This window comes from Westerdykella ornata, assembly GCF_010094085.1.
Source record: "Westerdykella ornata strain CBS 379.55 unplaced genomic scaffold EI97scaffold_6, whole genome shotgun sequence".
Lineage (NCBI taxonomy): Eukaryota > Fungi > Ascomycota > Dothideomycetes > Pleosporales > Sporormiaceae > Westerdykella > Westerdykella ornata.
The window spans coordinates 918740-932810 of NW_022986856.1; the positions used below are offsets into that span (position 1 = coordinate 918740).

At 56.1% G+C, this 14071-nt stretch overlaps 6 protein-coding genes across 6 annotated transcripts; 2 read left to right on the top strand and 4 right to left on the bottom strand.

Moving 5' to 3' along the window:
• Positions 1-79: 79 nt before the first annotated feature.
• On the bottom strand, positions 80-1264 carry EI97DRAFT_432128 (NADH-quinone oxidoreductase). Its single transcript, XM_033798097.1, has 3 exons — positions 1152-1264; positions 888-1092; positions 80-798 (listed from the first exon to the last, which is right to left on the bottom strand). Exons 1-3 carry the CDS (start codon positions 1162-1164, stop codon positions 348-350), a joined length of 669 nt encoding a protein of 222 aa, XP_033655587.1. The 5' UTR covers positions 1165-1264; the 3' UTR covers positions 80-347.
• A 286-nt stretch (positions 1265-1550) lies between these two features.
• Positions 1551-2190, top strand: EI97DRAFT_373821 (Sedlin; the record flags this gene model as incomplete). The annotated part of the gene is made up of 3 exons (XM_033795414.1): positions 1551-1601; positions 1657-1947; positions 2002-2190. 3 exons carry the CDS (start codon positions 1551-1553, stop codon positions 2188-2190), a joined length of 531 nt encoding a protein of 176 aa, XP_033655588.1.
• Positions 2191-2500: 310 nt separating this feature from the next.
• EI97DRAFT_342505 (uncharacterized protein) lies at positions 2501-4896 on the top strand (the record flags this gene model as incomplete). The annotated part of the gene is made up of 4 exons (XM_033794745.1): positions 2501-2597; positions 2664-4082; positions 4148-4519; positions 4583-4896. Coding segments are annotated over 4 exons (2202 nt in total), but the record flags the coding sequence as incomplete, so codon positions are not given.
• Positions 4897-5375: 479 nt separating this feature from the next.
• Positions 5376-6007, bottom strand: EI97DRAFT_441321 (putative 60S ribosomal protein L31; the record flags this gene model as incomplete). The annotated part of the gene is made up of 3 exons (XM_033799691.1): positions 5376-5582; positions 5701-5775; positions 5912-6007. 3 exons carry the CDS (start codon positions 6005-6007, stop codon positions 5376-5378), a joined length of 378 nt encoding a protein of 125 aa, XP_033655590.1.
• Positions 6008-6345: 338 nt separating this feature from the next.
• EI97DRAFT_415964 (uncharacterized protein) lies at positions 6346-9062 on the bottom strand. Its single transcript, XM_033796877.1, has 2 exons — positions 7844-9062; positions 6346-7797 (listed from the first exon to the last, which is right to left on the bottom strand). Exons 1-2 carry the CDS (start codon positions 8981-8983, stop codon positions 6595-6597), a joined length of 2343 nt encoding a protein of 780 aa, XP_033655591.1. The 5' UTR covers positions 8984-9062; the 3' UTR covers positions 6346-6594.
• Positions 9063-9970: 908 nt separating this feature from the next.
• EI97DRAFT_449431 (ras guanine-nucleotide exchange protein-like protein) lies at positions 9971-13764 on the bottom strand (the record flags this gene model as incomplete). Its single annotated transcript, XM_033800218.1, has 2 exons — positions 9971-13081; positions 13159-13764. 2 exons carry the CDS (start codon positions 13762-13764, stop codon positions 9971-9973), a joined length of 3717 nt encoding a protein of 1238 aa, XP_033655592.1.
• Between the last annotated feature and the right edge of the window lie 307 nt (positions 13765-14071).

A 14071-nucleotide genomic window follows, 5' to 3' on the forward strand; every position in this document is an offset into this window, starting at 1 on the left:
GTTGAGCACGATGTCAACAGCTAGAGATCAGCTCAATTCGACAGAACAGAATACTTATCGCCATAGTGGAAGGGCGCGAACATGATTTACTTCTTTCGATTCAAGATATCCGTTTAGGTACCAAAGGGACGGGTTCCCACCGAACAGATCACTTCAGGCGGACGCCCGCGCTAAACCGCACCTCTACTTGCGTATTCAATCCCCAGGTCTCCAACTTTCGAAGCCCAGATGACGCTGGAGCCATGCTGAACAGCCAGAAATGCGCATATTTACAAAGTAAGGACTGAGTGAGCATGAACAGGAGAGTTAGAGGTCACCTCCCGAACTCCAACTAATATAATACCATTCTACTTCCTGTACCACATCCGCGTGATCTTGGTATGCCTCATCTTCTTCTGCAGCTGGAAAATGCCGTACATGAGCGCTTCCGACGTGGGCGGGCAGCCAGGGACGTAGATGTCCACGGGCACGATCCTGTCGCATCCCCTCGTGACCGAATAGCTATAGTGATAGTATCCTCCACCATTGGCGCAGCTACCCATGGATATCACCCAGCGCGGGTCAGGCATCTGGTCGTAGACTTGTCGCAACGCCGGCGCCATCTTGTTGGTGAGTGTACCGGCGACAATCATTACATCGGACTGCCGAGGAGAGGCACGGAAAATGATACCGAGGCGATCCTGATCGTAGCGGGGGGTGGAAAGGTGCATCATCTCGACGGCGCAGCAGGCCAGACCGAAGGTCATGGGCCAGAGGGAGCTCTGACGTGCCCAGTTGGCGATTTGATCCAGCGTCGTCCTAGAGGGATTAGCAGCTGTCGCATATATGATTGGAGTTCTCCCAGCGAAATTGCCACTCTTTATTGCGCTCGGATGAGGACCACATACAGCGCATATTGCATCACACCTTGCTTCCCTTCCTGGCTGGGTAGCGGCACCTCTCGCCGTGTAACCTTCATCGGAGGTGGTGTTCCGGGCGCGCCTTCCACTGTCGCAGGCGTGCCGACATTCGGGGTGGCATTGTTCGACGACGTCGATGAAATGAAGGCTGCGCTTCCGGCGCGGAGGGGCATGAGGGCCGTGGAAGGTTTGGCTATGTCCGCTTTGTGAGCACTGACAGAAGGGTGGGATTTGAGAGCCAGCGCAACTCACCTCGCAGGGCCATTGAGGCTGCCGACCTTGTTGTCGACAACATGTTGGCGACGGAGACAAAGGAAAGCGGACCCCTGGGAGGGCTGGAGTGGAGAGAAGAGCGAAAATGAGAGGTGGCGATGGCAATGGGGAGGGGGAAGCGCTCGGCGACTGTGATGTCGTTGACAGAAGCTGAAGGTGCCAAGGCTGCCCTGGTTAGCGTCAGCGAGACAGCGAACTTCTGGTTGGCTGAGCGCCTTCTGCCCACGAACTCCATCCATCAGCATCACCAGTTTATTTGACCGCGTGAAAGCGTGACAACCCCGACAGCAAGGAGCTCTTTGAGATTTCTGTCATTTAGGACGCTTCTCTCATTCATTTGAGCTAAGCTAACGGGCTGCCGAGTCTATTGTCTGGACAATGACGGGCAGAGTGCCGTCGATTGCATGCATAGGGGTCATCGGGAAGCACGTAAGGACGCTTTCCGGACATTAACTTTCTGCAATTCGAGCTCACGTGTGTCCAGAACAATCCCCTTCACATTTCTCTGTTTCCGCCAGAAGAACGGGCACCCCTGGAATTTCAGTTCCTTCTCTCGTCATGCCTGGACATCTTCGAGGCACGGTTACCCCACAAGCCCGCGGACCAGGACTTTGGGCTCCTTCAAGCTGTCGATGAGCGCCTTGCCATGTACGGGTGGTTGACGAACACGGGCGTCAAGTTCGTCATCGTGGTAGACATGGAGGGGCGGCCAGCGACTGCGTTAGACAGCAAAGCGGCCATGGCTGTGGGCTTGAGAGACGCAGACTTGAAGCCAGTAAGCGATTCGACTACTTTGGATACTAAGATGATGGCATTGAAACAATCCCAGGCTTTCAGGGCGCTCCACACGGCATATATCATGCTATTACGGAACCCCTTCTACAGCCCCGATGAGCATTCCCCAGTGACTGCGAACGCGGAGCACAGAGTAGGCTCTACCCAGATCACCAGCCGCAAATTCATCCAGGAGGTCAAGAGAATTGCGGATACCTGGGCACCTGGAATCACAAACATCTGATGCCAAGTCTCCCTCCACAACATTCCGTCACTTTTGCATTTCCTGGCGTTTCTGGTCCCCCAGTCATATACCCACTCATCAATTCACCGAGTCTACAAGTACCCTTTTTGACACTTTTTTGAACCCCCAGGAGGTGTTGTGGCACTATGCTGTCCTTCCGTTGCAGCCCTATCACATATTGCTCAGGCCACTCGCCTAATGATATGCACCTCGGCCACTCAACCCTGGCACGGCCGCACGCCTCAACCTCCACCACCATGCTCAACCACACCCATCTTCCCACCAGGTTTTGCTTTCCATGCCTCCCAGAAATGCCACTGGTCTTACAATCACAAACCCACTGGTTCTATACCGCAGTCTCATTGCCACAAAGCGCATATCGCCAGACTCCAGCCAGCATCGCTTAGGTGAGTCTAGTGACGTCTTCCGGTACATTCAATGTATATACCAAGGTTGGGCTCTAAACGGTACAGCACTGCATCTTCAAAAATTATACGAGAACCTCATAGATTATGAGCCAAGTATAGACTACTCGCACCGTCTGCAGCAACTTAGCCATGCTATAGCTGCAGAAGCTCGTGATGTTTCGCCACCAAGATCCGAGCCGGTAGAGGCAAAACCTTCTCTGGGGACAAGAGGGGTCTGGAGATCCCTCCTTGCGCAGAAAGAGAAAAGGGATTCCCTGGCGCTTACGCGAGTCTTCACGAGCCATGAAGCCGCAATGAGCCTTCAGTCCCCCAAAGGGTTGATGCTACACGGCGAAGTGGGAACGGGCAAATCCATGCTGATAGACTTGTTCGCCGACTGTCTGCCCAACCGTAAGAAGAGGCGCTGGCACTTCAACACATTCATGCTGGACGCACTATCCCGTTTGGAGTTTCTCCGCAAGTCCAGGTCCGTTGACCGAGTGGATGGCGCGTTCGGACTCCAGGACGAATATTCCCTGCTCTGGTTGGCGAAGGATCTGATAGAAACGTCGCCCATCCTCTTCCTGGACGAGTTCCAACTCCCCGATCGCGCAGCCTCCAAGATACTCTCGAACCTCATGACCAGCTTCTTCCAGCTCGGCGGGGTTCTCATCGCTACCAGCAACCGGATGCCAGAGGAGCTCGCCAAAGCGGCTGGCATGGAGTTTGCGAGGCCAGTCTCGCGATTGGGCAAGTTGGGATGGAGACTGGGAATGAACGGTTCCTCTGGAAGAAACGACGGGCCAGGCCAAGCGGGTGAGTTTGCGCAGTTCCTGGATGTGTTGCGCGCAAGATGCGATGTGTGGCAGATGGAAGGGCAGAAGGATTATAGGAGATTGGGTGCAGAGGAAGATAGGCGTGTCGCGTCGCTGACTTCTTCGGAGCCGATAAAAGCCGCAGATTCTTCTTCCGCACTTTGGACCAGCACCCCCAACTCTGAAGATTCTTCTTCCGGAGCGGATAGGGGGATGGTTACACTCCCAAAACACTACCTCATTCATCCAACGCAATCTGCCAACCCCTCGGAGCACGTCCAATTCATCACCTCCTTCACCAACGCTCTCCACACGGCAACCTCCACCCCTACCTCCGCTCCTATCCCCTGGGTACCTAAGACGCTCACCATCTACGGCCGCCCTCTGCGAATCCCACACACCCACTCCGGCGTCGCCCTTTCCACCTTCGCCGAGCTCTGCGGCACCGCCCTCGGCCCCGCCGACTACGTCTCCCTAGCCTCGACCTTCCACACCGTCATCCTCACCGACGTGCCCGTCCTGACCTGGAAAGAGAAGAACGAAGCGAGACGCTTCATCACGCTGCTCGATGCGCTGTACGAAGCGCGATGCGCTGTACGAAGCGCGATGCGCTGTACGAAGCGCGATGCCGCCTCCTCCTCACCGCCGAGCGACCGGTCGATGAGCTACTGTTTCCCGAATCCCCGCGGGTAGCTCACACCTCGACAGGAAAGGAGGAGGAGGAGGAGGGGGAAGGGGAAGATGGATTTACAGCCGACGCCGACCCCGTCCACCCGGAAACCTTTTCTGAAATCCATCAGGATCTGACATCCCCTTTCCGGCCCAACATCTCTTCCTACCATTCCTCCTCTTCGTCCTCGTTATCCCCGGCAGCATTCCTCGCCGAGGACGCCCTGGAAGATGACCCACCGAGCCGATTCCGGCGGCCGGGCTCGAGCTTCACGGATGAACGTCGCGCGACGGATAGGGCGAGGGAGAGGGCGACGGCGAAGGCGCCCGATTTCGCGGATTTGACGGGGTTGACGGGCGAGGACGAGCGGTTCGCGGTGAAGAGGGCGAGGAGCCGCATCTGGGAGATGTGTTCGGGGCGGTGGTGGGAGGGGAGGGGTGGGATGGAGGATACGGTTGCTACAGATGCGGATGCGGGTGCGGATGCGGATGCGGATGCAGGGAGTCCGGGCTGGTGGAGGCCGCTGCCCGTGGAGTCACGGCATTGGGAACGTCGTCCTGTTGCGTCGGTTGCAGCGGCAAATGATGGTTCGGCGCCTGCAGGAGGTGAGCACGTAGTCTCCGATGCGAGCGATTTGAGCAACAGAGAGGGCGTGCAGGACGACAAGCTGTTCGCGCATGGAGCGAGTCCCTTCCGCACGATGAGCGAGCCACCGCCTCGGATCGGCTGGACGCATGCCTGGGGCATGATGAAGTGGGGGAGGAGGGCCGGGGCTTGGGGGAAGGGGGTTGAGGGGCTGGAGGAGCGGGAGAGGGATCGGGGCAGGCAGAGGGACAAGGACAACGTGGATTAAGTCATAATGTTTGCGGGAGCATGACAGGACATTGTAAAGTATCTTGATAGGTCGGTTCAAGTCATGCATTGGACGTACTTGTACAAGATGTGTGCAATTGTGGCCAGTTGCGAAGATTCGAAGTGCTCCTGGGATGCAGACGGGAAAGTGTTGTATTTGGACATTGACGACGAACTACAGTCCCAAGGCTCTCGACCACATAGGTCTTACCATCTACAATCACCAAGCGATCATAAATTGCGGGATGATGTGGACATGGCGGACGAATCCTGCTCAAACGTTCTTTAATTTGAGTCCGCATCCAGCATGAATGCCGGTCAGCCCAAGAAAATCCTAGCTATTCAGCTCCCGCCAGAACGCCGCCCATGACCCCTTTTTGGTATGAAGTGCACCGCTCTTTTCCCCCTGCCAGCCAGATCACTGCCGTTTACAATGATAATTTACTGGTCCTCGACGATGGTGGTGTGCAGGCCCTTGGCATCCTTGACGTTGACGGCCTGGACGTACGAGTACAGCTTCTCCTTGGCGCCCTCCTCGTCGTTACGCTTGCGGGAGATGCGGACACGGAGGCGGAAGGGAACGCCCTTGATACCGCACTCCCAGACCTTCTTGTTCAGCTGGGGGTCGAGACGGACGTCCTTGGTGCCCTGATCGAGAGAAGTTAGCCTTTTTCACGTCCGAACTGAGCTTTGAAAAATTGGAGCGAAAGGTTCAAGACAGGAGAGTGTCTGGCTCCCGCTCAACAAGATACGAAATACCACGTACCATAGCCTTCTCAGCGAAAGCGCGGATCTCCTTGATGGCGCGCGGCGCCCTCTTCTTGAAGCTCACGCCATGGACCTGTTATCACATCCCGTATTAGCCTTTATGTTCCATTCAGTCTTCCGCCCGATGCCCGCAGCCACGCCTTCCCCCGGAAGAGGAAGTCGTCGCTGACGAACCATCGCTGGACTTCACCAAACTGAACTCAACATACGCGCTTGTGCAGGTGGATTGTGTATTCGCGAGCGACGACGTCGGCGATGGCGCTGCGGGTGGTCTTGCCGGCGGGCTTCTGCGTCTTGGTGGACATTTCTGGGGATTGGATGTCAGTAAAAAGCATTGGAATGGGGCGATCGAACGAGAAAAATCCCAGCGATACACACTAGGGGGAGCAATCGACAGAGTAGACGTCTTGAGAGACTTACTGAAGGGGTTGGACGCTGTATTTGTTCGCAGGCGATGGGTCGAGGTTGCGGGAGTCGTGAGATTGAAGTTGTGTGGGATTGCGATTTTCGTTTAGGTCTTGGCGGAAATGCACCATGCCCCATGAAATGAATGCAGGGATGAGGAGAGGGAGGCACGTGACCCTCATCCTCCCAATGTTTGAGATTAGAGATGCAAGAAATACGGTTTTGGAAGCTGGCGTATGATTATAAAATCTAGATATAAATGGCTTCGTAGCAGAGAAACATGAAGTCAGTTATAGGACAGGAAATGCTATGATGTGGAAGCCGCAGCATCATCAGCGGCAGTATATTCATAGGGCGACATGTACGCATGGTAATCCAGTGGTATCAATAACCCCAAAAAGCCTATTGCGCCCTTATATGCAATTAGGAAATCGTAAGCCGACTTATTCGCTCCTCATGAATCGTAGGCCCACCAACAGTGACCGCCTTATGGCTTCCAAGGCAAGCTGAAGTCTAGTTTGTCCTCTTTCGTAGCATCTGCGCCTTCCTCCTCTTCTTCTTCCTCCTCCTCTTCCTCTTCTTCCTCCTCCTCGACGCTCTCCCCGCTAGAGCTATCGTCGTCATCGTCATCTCTGTCCTCTCCCCTTGAGAGGAATTCATTCAATCGCTGGCCGTCTTCTCCCCAGGACTGCAACCCCTCGGGATCCCTGCCCTCAGATAAGTCCAATCGCGGAATATTATCCAGCGAAGTGTTGAGATAGTTCCGGAAGGGAGTCAAGGATCTATTGAAGCGCTCCAAGACGTATTGCGATAGCAACGGTAATCGTACGGTAGGACCATCGGCGGTCCGCCACTCCGGAGGTTCCTCAGCAGGGTCGAGCTTGGCCGCATGATCCTCTGGTGCGTCGTCCGTGGGGTTGAGATACTGAGCCAAGGATCGACTGAATCTCTCCATGAGCTCATACGGATATGAGATTTGCGGCATCTGCGGGAGCGGCGGCAGTTGAGGTAATTGAGGCATCCCGGGAAAATGGGGCATCTGCGGGATGCCAGGGAATTGAGGCATTCCTGGAAAGTGAGGCATCCCAGGAAGCTGTGGAATCTGGAAGCTGAACGATGGTAGCTGACCCGGCAGCCATGTCTCCTCCGGCTGGTCAGGTTGGAAGTAGTATCGCGGCGAGCGCAGGGCCACAGAGGAAGGGGATGTGGCACTTGCGGGAGACCTGGCCCCTGAATCTGCGTCGGACGAGAGGAAAGCATTTGCGGCCTCTTCGCTCTCGGGACCGCTGAGCAGTCGAAGTTCATTTGTGTTGTAAGAGTCGCAAGTCTCGCACTTGTTGCCAAGCCAGTGATACTTCACAGCCGATTTTGCCGAGCAGTCGTTGCATTGAATCACCGCCCTTGTGTTTGCAAACTCTTCGGGCATTGGCTGGCCCTCGATGGCTTGTGTCAGTTTCCGCCACTGGAGTTCCATATTCACGGCGCTCTTCTTGCACATGGGGCACTTGTACGCAGTCTCCATGTACAGATTGTAACATCCTTTGTGCAGGTAGTGGCCGCAAGGTAGCGACACAACAGCAGTGGACGAATCAAACAGGTTGTCTCCGCAGATGGGGCAGTCGCAATCGATGGCTCGTTCCAAGCACCTGTGACTGTCGGCGTGGCTGATTGATATGCAGACATTGCATCGCTGGCCCTCGTCAGAAACAAACCATGGCTCACATTGGTGCACTTACTTTGCAGTGGATGTAGTCTTTCCCCAGTCCCTCTCCCTTCCTGCAGATGCCACAATCAGGGCAATGGTAGATCCTATTGTTGCTGTCGTCATCCCAGAGCTTGCAGATGTCGCAGTAGTACCAGGCGGCCTGCAGTCCGCAGCGAATGCAATGCTCGGAAGCGCTCTGAGGTGTGCCACACGCCATACAGAGCATATTTTCGGTCCTTTTCCGGTTCAGCTTGTGGACTTCGACGGCATCGTGGCAATGGCGACAGGTGTACCACCGTCGGCACTCAAAGCACTGCACCTTTACATTCCGTTTGTAATGCTGACAGCCAAAGGAAGGGCCGTCCTCGGCTGAATCGGGATCATCGTCTTCGAATCCACCCTCCCAGTGCTCACGCGGAGGAGGCTCTCGGTAAGTTGGCTCGGTATCTCCAGGCCGCAGATGGAAGGGATTCTCAGGGTCGAGCTCGGAGAGGGCGGAGATGGGCGAGGATATGTGAGCATCCGAGAAGACAGACTGGCCAGAGGTGGGGGTGAAGGGACGATCGTGGGAGATGAAGCTACTAGGAGACTGCGGGCGAAGCAAGTTGTACCGCTCTGTCATGATGGTGTGCATCATTCGAGCCTTTTCCTCCTCGGCGATGCTGAGATCCCGGATTTGGTGAATGCGCTCGCGCAGATGGCGCATGCCGTCGTCGGCCGGGAGTGAACCGGACATGGCCCCGCCACTGTCGATACTTGACGGGAGCGCATGGCCTTCTCTGATGGCGGTTGAAGATGAGGATATGGGGGTGCTGAGATTGACTCGTTGTAAGTCGTTCACGAGCGCGGACTCGTCGTCCGAGGAGGTCGCCGCTGCATCCGGGTGTATGTTTATGGGTGCGGCGGGTGGCGGCTGTTGACTGCGTTGACCAACATGGAGGCCGTCAGAAGGCTCAAATGCAATGGCGGAAGTACTCGAGTGCTCTACGGCCGCCGAAGCTAGTGCTTGTGGAGGAGGAGGAGGTGGATGAGAAGAGGAGCGAGCGTGGTCATGAATTGCATGTGACAGGCCGCTGCCCTCATCGTTATCGCCGCTAGGAGTGGCAGTGGAGAAGCGGCGTGCCTGGCGGACCACCGGGTCGATGAGGAAGGAGGAGAAGAGATTGCTCATGGGAACATTGCTGCGCGGTGCGGCAGGCGAGCGACTCCGGGCGGAAGAGGGTACGCGAGCTGGTGAGGGCTGTGGAGAGAGAACTTTTGTTGCAGAAGGCGAGGGAGAGCCGGATAGATCTCGATGCAGGCTGGCCAGCGCTCCAGGGTCACGAGGCTTTCACCTGCCCGCCCGCTTTTGTACCACAGTGCACAGTAACCGCCACAACCTCTTCCAAGGTCACAAGCATTCGCTACCATTTGCTGCTTCGAAAGATTTTGTGACTGCTCGCACTATGAGCAACATGATTCATCGCCAGTGATTCGCATATCAGCACCCTGTGCCCCCGTGCCTCCCGTTTTCACACCACGCGCATCGCATGGGCCAAAAACCAGTCTGGATGAATGCGCGCTTCAGGTGCCGGAAAGGACCGGGAACGTAGAATGGTCCAAATATACATAGGTTTATCAGCTCTGGCAGAATGGTAGTCATGGCGCTGTTGACGACAAACCGTGTAGGCGACATTTCCCATTGTTAACGTCTCATCAATAACAGAGCCTGGAGAAAGGGGGAGAAAGAAGCTTGCAAAACACTTGGAGCACTTGAAAAGTAGCCACCTTCTGTATTGTCTCCCACATACTAAGTGCGTCAACCAACGCCTACGATTATGCAGCGGCCTCTTATTTGGGCGTCTGTTCTTCTGCACGCTCAGCGCGTGCCGCCAGTGAAAGAACCCATGCTATGCCTGCAAACTCCAGAGCCACGCCGAATGTGCCCATCATAATGTACAAAATAACTAGGACCATAGAACCCTAGAACCCTTTCGTACCCTAGCGCCTTTTGCGGCTGGTATCTAAACGTAGCATTTGAAGGAGACCCGATGCATGACCTTTCGTAACCGATCGTGGTATAATGAACAAAGATGGAAAATGGTACAAACAAGAGACATGATCGCTGACGACGAAACAGGGGCGCGTGCAAAGTTCGAGGAATCCAGTATGCACTGCGTCATCGATCCTTGGAAGCGTTTGCTGGGACAAAGGTGAAGTTGAGAAAGTCGAATCGCTCTTTCGAACTGTTTCGGTTGGATCCAGAAAGGCCGCTGGTGCCTTCTGCCGTTGGGGCCGTCGCTTTTGCAACACCAGAATTCTCTCGAGGCTCGAGAAAGAGGGACCGGCGATAATAGCTCTGCACGTTGGCATGGTCGCTCGCACGTACACGCTGAATCTGAGCGTCCATCCAGTCCTGCATCTCGGGAACCGCTGCCAGTCGGTATGGCACCTGGAAAGACTGGAGCTGTCCGATAATCTTAGCCGTCTTCATGTGTTTGTCGAAATTGATGACCGAAGCACCCTCGCGCCCATTCTCGCTGGGGAGTTGACGGGTCGAACCGTTGCCGACGTCGACAAATGTAAGATCGGTCAGGTAGATGCCAACAAATGGGATACAGGGCGCCATGTGGTTCTGGAGCCGCTGACGCAGCACGGCATAATTCCGGCCGACGTCCGTGATGGTCTTCAGCTCATCAAGCCGGCCCTTGGTCTTCGCCGAGACCAACTCCCACGTTTTTGCAAGGCGCAACACCATGGAAGAGTTGAGCGAGCAGATGATGGCCATGAGGGAATCGTAGTTGTTCAGCTCCAAGCACTTTTGTGCAACCTTGACCCACTGCTTGATCGTGACGGCTCTCTTCTTCGGGTCCTCGAGGCTCAAGATGGTGTCGGTAACGAGGTTGGTAAGGTCGGTGGACAGCGTTGACATGGCCCGGACGTTGACGGCCTTGGAGCCATTCTTCTTCGTCCACTCGGACGCTAGAAGTTCCTCGGGCTGTATGGCGCAGAAGAGCTTCGATTCGATAATGGTGAACTGACGGGCTAACTCAAGAGGGTCGAAGTCGAGGATGCTACACTGCGACTTGCCGTCTTTTGCATTCCTCAACAGACCCAGCTGGCTCTTGGTGATGATCGGAGTGGGCACATTGCTATCCGCGGTCGTGAAGGCGGTATAGGCACCTCCTTTGCCGATGGAGGATGCCAGACGAGGCACGAGAGCCCCCGCGTGCACCTCGGTGACTTTGGCTGTGAGCTCTGCCAAGCGCTTACCAGCACTGGGGAGGGCAGCACGCAGCTTGTTGGTCGCAAAGGAGATGATGACGCCGAGAGCGACCGAATCGCTCTCGGGAAGCCAGTGACTCTCCAACCATCCCTTGAAGACATTGTAGATGCGTAACCTGACCGGTGTCCCCATGGAGGCGCTGTCTCCCACGTAGTCGAACCGCGCAATGAGGCATTCGGCCAACTCCACCGGCGTGGTAAACAGGCGGAAGGTGAGGAAGAAGGTGGTGACAAACGTGGAATCTGGGGTAGCGTCTGGCATGGTGAGCTGTTCAACAAGTGCGGGCAGCGAACCGCCCGAAATCTGACCTTCCTTGTTGTAAATGAGCTCATGCGCAAACGTAGTCCCCAGCAAGCGTTCCTCGACAGCGGCTACGTCCTCGCTTGCGAGGGAGCGCAGTTCAGACGAGCTGCCACAGCTGCCCACCAAAGTCTGCGAGCTATTCATCTTCGCTGGGGACTGGTCCGGAGTTGTCGCTCTTGTGGAGGTTTGGGAGGCGACGCTCCCGGTGTCACAGCGCATGCTGTACCGATGGGCGCTGCTGGAGTCGGCCACGGATGCATTGACGCTATCTGCTCCAAAGGGCTTTGAAAAGAAGCGCTGAGTCGCGCTTGCAGGACTTTGCGAGTAGTCCGATGGGCTGGGTTGGATAAGGTGAGGCGCAGGGGTTATGGACGATCTCGACAATCTGAAAGAGGCGGTCGTAGGGGGACTCTCGAGGACGGGGTTTTGGGTGGGTTGCGGTTCTATGCTGGCTGGTGGGGTATGGGCGGGTGGAGAGGGCAATGGGACCTCCGGTAGAGGTTTCGATTCGGAGACAACTAGAGGAAGCGGTTGTGGTGCGTCTGAGGGGGGCGCGGGTAGCGGTTTGTCCTTTTCCACAGCAGGTTCGAATTGCGCGCATGGCTCTGGATGCTCAGCGCACCTCTCCGCGATCTGACCAAATTGCTCCATGACCGCATCCGAGAGGCCGAAGCCAGCATGCTCAAACTCGAAGTCCCCTATTCTCTCGATCACGTTCCTCGCCTTACTGACGCAGTCTCCAGCTGATCGCACACAGCTGGTCGCGGCAGCAACCAGCTGCTTTCCAGAGTCGGGCATGACCACTTCCTCACCCCTAGCCGCGTCGATGGTGCTGAACATGTCCTTGGTCGCTTGGACGAGTTCGGTCAGTCGTGCGTACATGGCGTCCCTGGCATGTTCCAGCTGTTCGGATCGGCGCGAATCGCGTTCCCATACTTCGTCGACGACAGCGAGAAGGTGACGACAGGCAATGACGGACTGCTTTGTCGTGTGGATGAGCTCATCCGAAGAGCGGGATTGCAGATGCAGCCCAATAAAGGAGCCGATGAAACCTAGGAATGCATCGTGCGCACTGTTCAGTCGCTCGGAGGCAAGGTTCTGTTTCCGTCCGCTCTGCGATTTTCCAGTGTAGGATAGGCGATGTGTAACAGAGAGGCGCTTCGCCTGACCCTGTGGCTGGGGCGGGAGAATTGGTGATTGGATGGAATCGGATTCAGAAGGGATGGAAAAGGCAACCGACAGTCGATTGAGATTGCGCTGCGGCAGTGATGTCGAGCTCTCTTCATCCCCGGCATCCGCGTGTGAGGCAGACGGGGCGTAGTCATTCGCTGCAGCGCCATGGTTGTGATGCTCGTCTGCTGCAGAGGGTGGTTGTACAGACGGGTCAAGAGAGTCAGATGGTGGGGTCGGGGGCCTGGTATTCCTCGTATCGGCCAAGTCGAGTGTGAGGGACACGGAGTCTTGTGCCCATATATCAAGAAAGCGGACAGCTCTCGTCACGAGCTTGAATGCTTTCAGGACCAGCTCATCGAGAAGGTCATAGATAGGGAGCGAGGGGTCGTTGGCCTGCACGCTCTCCTGCAGCTTCTTGGCCGTTTTCACCAACGAGGACAGGTCACCCAACAGGCCCTTACGCATACGCCGGAGGCCAACGTGCGCAACGATCAAAGGGGCGTCCCTGGTCAAACACTGGGTTCTCTCCTGTGGCGTGCATGGATTAGCTGACGCCTCGACTGTTTGCAGCCGCCTGCTCTGGGGGATTCGTTGGCTACACTTACAAGAAAGCAGCGAACGCCAGCAATCATGGACCGGACATAGTCTTGCTTGGTGAAGACGACGAGTTCCCCGTTCTCGGCATCGCGCACCAAGTCGAAAAGATGGGTGAGGGCATTCAGAAGATTTCGAATCGTCGGGTGATCGTAGGCTTCACAGTAGTTGGTCGGCAGCCACCCGCGCGCGCCAGAAGCCAAGAGGGTTCCGTCAGCCCATCCGTTGGGATGGACCGAGTGCACCAAGATGACGTCGCCTTGGTTGATGGGAACGGTGATGGAGGATTCGTCCGTCGAAGAAGAGACGGTGGAAGTCGGGTGGTAGGGATAGAAGGCGCGCAGATAGTCGTGGAAGACGGGCTGAAAGGTGGATTGGGCTTCGGCTTGGGCTTCGGGCAAAGCTTCGTTGGATGTGCGCGGCGTCAGGGGGGGCGATGGTTGCGATTGCGAATGCGACTGCGATGCTATGGACGCAGTTCCATGTGACGACGACTGCCTCGTATGCCGGCCCCCGGGATTGCGCGACTTGTTGGGCGACTTCTGGATGTTCAGCGGGGCTACCAGCGCACTCGCATGCTTATTCCCCTCGACGGTCTCCAGAGTAAAGTCGTCCATGGTACGGGGGTGAATGTCCGTATGGGTGCAGGGGTAGGAGGTGAGTATGGAAGTCCAGTGCGCAGTTGGCAAGGCTACTCAAGCAACTCGACTCTCTGCAAGCGCCAAGGGGTCATGGGTAGAATTGTTCTTCTTGCTTGGTATGTTGTCGACACAATCCCAGAGGGTGAAAGCAGCGCAGTGAGGCAGTTGCACGGATACGGTTGAACAGAAGCGATAACAGATAAGGGTCGAGTTTCTGTTTACCGATGCTAGGTGGAGTCAGTCGTGATGTTATGTTGATGACGGCACAGCGGAATGGTTCGGT

Excerpts from the sequence above, each read along its gene's own strand:
- EI97DRAFT_415964 (XM_033796877.1), bottom strand. The coding sequence starts at position 8,983 with ATGAGCAATCTCTTCTCCTCCTTCCTCATCGACCCGGTGGTCCGCCAG. Across the intron at positions 7,798-7,843 it reads AAGACTACATCCACTGCAAA|CGATGCAATGTCTGCATATC; the intron begins GTAAGTGCACCA and ends GACGAGGGCCAG.
- EI97DRAFT_432128 (XM_033798097.1), bottom strand. Across the intron at positions 799-887 it reads GGTGTGATGCAATATGCGCT|GACGACGCTGGATCAAATCG; the intron begins GTATGTGGTCCT and ends TAATCCCTCTAG.